This window comes from Carlito syrichta, unplaced genomic scaffold, assembly GCF_000164805.1.
Source record: "Carlito syrichta isolate Samal-C Ts95f unplaced genomic scaffold, Tarsius_syrichta-2.0.1 Scaffold287654, whole genome shotgun sequence".
Lineage (NCBI taxonomy): Eukaryota > Metazoa > Chordata > Mammalia > Primates > Tarsiidae > Carlito > Carlito syrichta.
In genome coordinates, this window is record NW_007231750.1 from 597,297 (window position 1) to 601,813 (window position 4,517).

Sequence of the window (4,517 nt, forward strand, 5' to 3'; positions counted from 1 at the left end):
GGATAGGGGTAGGGTGTCACCTGGGCTCCAGCTAAGAAAAGCAGGGATAGGAAGGACAGGCTGGAAGCTCCTGACCCAGCCGGAGCAGCCCCCACCCCGAATCGAAGCCCCACCCCTACTCAGGTCGTGAACTGGCTTCTGAACTCCAGGCAAGGAAGCCTCCTTGAGACCTGGTGCTACGCCTAGGAAGGAAGAAGTTGGGTCTTCCTCCATTTTGGTCTCCTAATTTTCTGGAATTTCTTGCTGTCGGCTGGCATCCTCCCTGCAGAAACCACACATCAGGACTCCGGCTGTGAGTGGGGAAGAAAGGAACACCAGGGCTTCTGGGTGGGATGAACTCTGGTACCCTGCAGAGGAGGACGAGTGAGTCCTGCAGAAGGGTGTGCCAGGCGGACAAAGAGCAAGGCGAATGGAGGAAGGCAGAGGCCAGGACCGAGGGGGTCCCCGGAGCCCCACCCCTTCCCCAGGCTCCTGCCCTGAAGTCTCGCAGGCCCCGCGTGACAGTGCCAGCCCTGCAGCGCAGCCCCGGCTCTGAGGCGGCGTCAGCCTCTCCGGGAACCTGCTATAAATGCAGACTCCCAGGCCTACCCCATTCCTAGCACCTCAGAATTTGTGAATCCCATGAGACCCGGGGGCCTGAAACGCCATTCAAGTTGGAGATGCGCCAACCACAGCCTTCTGGGCCAAGTCACAAGTCTCCCCTAGAGCTTCGAAAGCTGGGGAGTGCTTGGAGACCCGGACAGCCTCCTCAACCCCAGCCACTGCCCATCCCTTCTCTCTACCCCCACTCATGCCTCTAACTGCACCGTGACCTGGACCTATGACTGTGCAAGGGGACCTGGGGACCCCGAGGCCAGGAGGAAACCCAACCCTGTAGCCTGCAGAGGGACGCCGCTGGGTGAGGTGGGCACCGAATCGCAGCATTGTGGCCCCTAGGGAGATGTGTACAGGGGTCTCCGGAGGATGTGAGCAGGGGACTTTGCAGCCCAGGTCATCACCCACTAAGTGCAGGGAAGGCCTGGCTTCTCTGTGACATGAACGGAGGGCAGCTGTGCTCTGTTTCCGTCGCTGGCTCCTAACTCAGTGACGGTGGGCTGCATGAACGTTGGGGGTGAATTGGCCACGAGACTTGGCCGGGGGCACTGTTCTCTCCTGGACAGCCGCCGGGGAAGTTGCATTTTTCACGATGGAGAAGGATGGGGCGGTGTCGGCGAGGACAATGCAGGGACCCTGGGGAATGCTCTGCCCTCAAGGCTGCCAGTGCTGCATGGGGGGGCCCAGGGGCTGCCTGGGGCCCTCACTCACCCAGACAAGGGGAGGCTGTGCTGGCCCCAGCTGGGTGAGCCAAGGGCCACGAGGTGGTCCTGGCGGCCCCCAGCCCGCTGCTCACCACGCAGGCCGGCCACGTGAGTCTCCCCGGCATCCACCACAACCCCTGCAGCATCTTGGCAGCGAGCCATCCAGGGAGCCCCCTCTGTCTCTATCTGCCTGTCTCATCTAATTGGTGACTGGACTCCCTGCCTCTGTCTTCTGACCCCCAGCTTGGGCCCTGTCAGGAGTGCGATGGCACCATCATGGCTTATTGCAGCCTCAACCTCCTGGGCTCAGGTGATCCTTCCGCCTCAGCCTCCTGAGTAGCTGGGATTTCGGGCATGTGTCACCATGCCTAGATAATTTTTTTATTTTTTTATTTTTTGGTAGAGGCGAGATCCCAGTTTGTTGCCCAGGTTGGTTTGAGTCCTGCTCAAGCAGTCCTCTTGCCTCGGCCTCCCAAAGTGCTGGGATTACAGGCTGAGTCATCGAACCCAGCCAAGATTACCATTTTTTAATCTGCATGCTCACATGGTTACCAGAAGACCTTCCTGAACTGTGCATAGAAGAGTCAGGAAGGATACAGAAACTCCGACCTGTCTTCCACCTGGTCGTGGACTCTCGCCCAGAGCCTAGGCGCAATCCCAGCAAGCTTGGCAAGCACCTTCCTACTCCACAGCTGACGCCCTTGAACTCTGTACCCCGACGGTGCGGCACAATGCCTGGCACACAAGGTGTGCTTGTGGGTGGAAGGGGAGGAGGGGACCATGGAGGCTGGCAAAGGACCCCACAGGGCGAGACTGGCAGCTGTGAGAAGCAGACATGGTGACACAGGAAGCAGAACGCCACAGGGCCGCCAGGGCAGGCACACAGCCCCCGGGGCTGGGCCCAGGGTGCCACCACACCCACCACCCTCCCGCTGGGTGGGCAGGGGGTCTGAGCCCGATGGGGGCACACGAGAGGCAGGGCCCATGGTGGCTCACATGGTGGATCCCAGCTGCTCACAAACGGCTACTCCACGGACGCTTTCCAGCATCTCTAGAGCTACAGGGCTCAGGCCTCAACCTCAGAGATGACGGATCTTCCGTGTGACAAACACCATGGATCGCGTCGGTGGCTTCAGACACCCCATGGGGTCCCCAAAGGGGGGTGGCTTTCCCTCCCCCGTCCCCTCCACATCACCTGGGGCCTGGCACGGAGACCCGCCCAGCGACCCGCTCAGTCCACGCTTGTCAATCGGAGCCCAGCAGGGATGTGTCTTTGTCTCCCACATGAGAGATGGCCCAGTCATTCAATCCATAAGCACAAGCTGGTTCGCGTGTATCCCATTAATTATTTATGGCATTCGTCATCGAAAAGGTCATAACCTGTCAGCTCCCCGAATGAGCGCTAACTCGCCTGTCGCACCTCTGAGGACGAGGCACCAAGGGTTAACTGAGCACTTGCTAGGTGCCAGGTGCTTCATGTAACCCCAGGGCAACCCCAGGGCAGGGGATGTTCTGCCCTCGACTCCGTCACAGGGATTGGAAGGGTGGCAGGGGTGCCGATTCGTGCCTGGCATCACGGAGCTGGCAGATAGCAGGGCTGGGACGTGAAGCCAGGCCGGGCCACCTGCCACACTCGTGGTTATAAACCCAGGGGTCCCTGTGCCGCAAGATCCTACACCCACCAGCAGGAGGGCTCTGGATGGGTCTTGCAGCCTGGGCGCAGTACAATGATGCCCCGGATAACGTGCCCTGCACCCGTGTGCCCACGGCCACAGCTCAGCCCCTGCAGAGTGTCTGAACCCCACACATGGCCCCTGGACTTGGCAGTGGGCACCCGGTCTGGCTCCTGCCCCTGGTGCTGGCCAGCCTCGCCCTGGGTTCCCGTCCCCAGATGCGCAGGCCCTTCCTCTCCCCTCCAGCTCTGGATGCTGCACTGCCCAGACCGCCTGGGGCTAGGCTACCCCTCACCCCCACCATACTGGAAATGGGTGGAAGCGGGAGTCGTGGAAGATGGGGCCAGATGTGGGCCGGGTAACTGGTCCCTGCTGGGGCAGCTGCCTGCAAGGTCAAACCCTGAGATCCCACCTCTTTTGCCGTCTTCCTGCCCGTCCCCTGAACAATCACTGAGCGGACTCCCCGAGGCATCGCAGATGCCCTCATGCGACTCAAGGTATGCCCTTGTGGGTTTATTTTCTAACTGTAGCTTGAAAAATCACCTTCCCTAGCCCCAAAAGACCGATTTGCTTCCTTTGCCCAGACTGGGAAAACTCGGAAAGTCACCCAATTTCCCCTTTTGCCCTGGCAGCCAGAAGCCTCAAAATCTCGTTTACAGTTCTCACCCCTGGCGCAATGAGCCTGTGAGCTTTGCTTCTAGGCTCCGTTTCCACCTCTCATTTTGACATTCCCGTCCCGGCACGTGGTGTAGGCCACCATGGCAGCTTCCAATCCTTCCCTACGAGCCACGGGATAAGCCAACAGCCAGGTAACCGCGAATGAGACCCAGCAGCCCTAACGCTCGGGTATCTTCCGAGCTCACCACCGACACCACCCAGCAGGGTCCGGACACCCATCGCGGCCACTCACCAGGCGGACGAACTCTGGAAGGTCATCAGCGGTGGGCTGTGGGTGTCTCCCCGCGGCGACGCACAGGTGGCCTGGGGGGCTGGCGGCAGGGGGCCCAGGGGCAGCTGCGGCCGAGGGGCCCGTGCGGGGTTCCCCCACCGCCGGGGGTCCCGTTCCATCCACCGCCCGCGGATGCCCCAGCGCGCCAGGTAGACCTTGCAAATGTCGTAGTTCATTGCCGAGTAATACAAAAGGTCCAGGAGCAGCAGCAGCAACACGAAGAAGCCATAGATCCACACTCCCAGCAGGGCGGTGTAGTTGCTGGGGAAACGGAGTGGGGAGGGCGTCAGTGGGGCTGGCCCGGGAACACAGCCGGTGTCGGTCGGCAGGAGGGCGGGGGGCTCGGCTCCCTCCCATCTGGCTGCCCTGTGGCTCCTCTCCTGAAATTCGCCATCCCTGGCCCCTACGAGCATCCCCTAGGACCCCGAGTCCTGGTCCCAAGGTCCCCGTGGGTCCCGCACAGGCAGGCACTCTGGGACGCCCAGGTTGTGGCAGCCCCCTCCATCCTTCACCCTGACCAGTGCTCTCTCTCTCACGGGTGTCCCCTCCCCTGAGCCTTTGCTCAAGCTGTCCCTGCCCTCCCCACCTCCCCCCTGC

General features: G+C 61.5%; 1 protein-coding gene across 1 annotated transcript in view; it reads right to left on the reverse strand.

The window, feature by feature from the left end:
• KIAA1644 (KIAA1644 ortholog) overlaps positions 1-4,517 on the reverse strand; it is a 57,796-nt gene that overhangs the window by 28,331 nt on the left and 24,948 nt on the right. Inside the window, exon 4 of the mRNA XM_008052907.2 lies at positions 3,882-4,181. Within this exon, the coding sequence (XP_008051098.1) occupies positions 3,882-4,181 (300 nt within the window). The remainder of the gene's footprint in view (positions 1-3,881; positions 4,182-4,517) is intronic.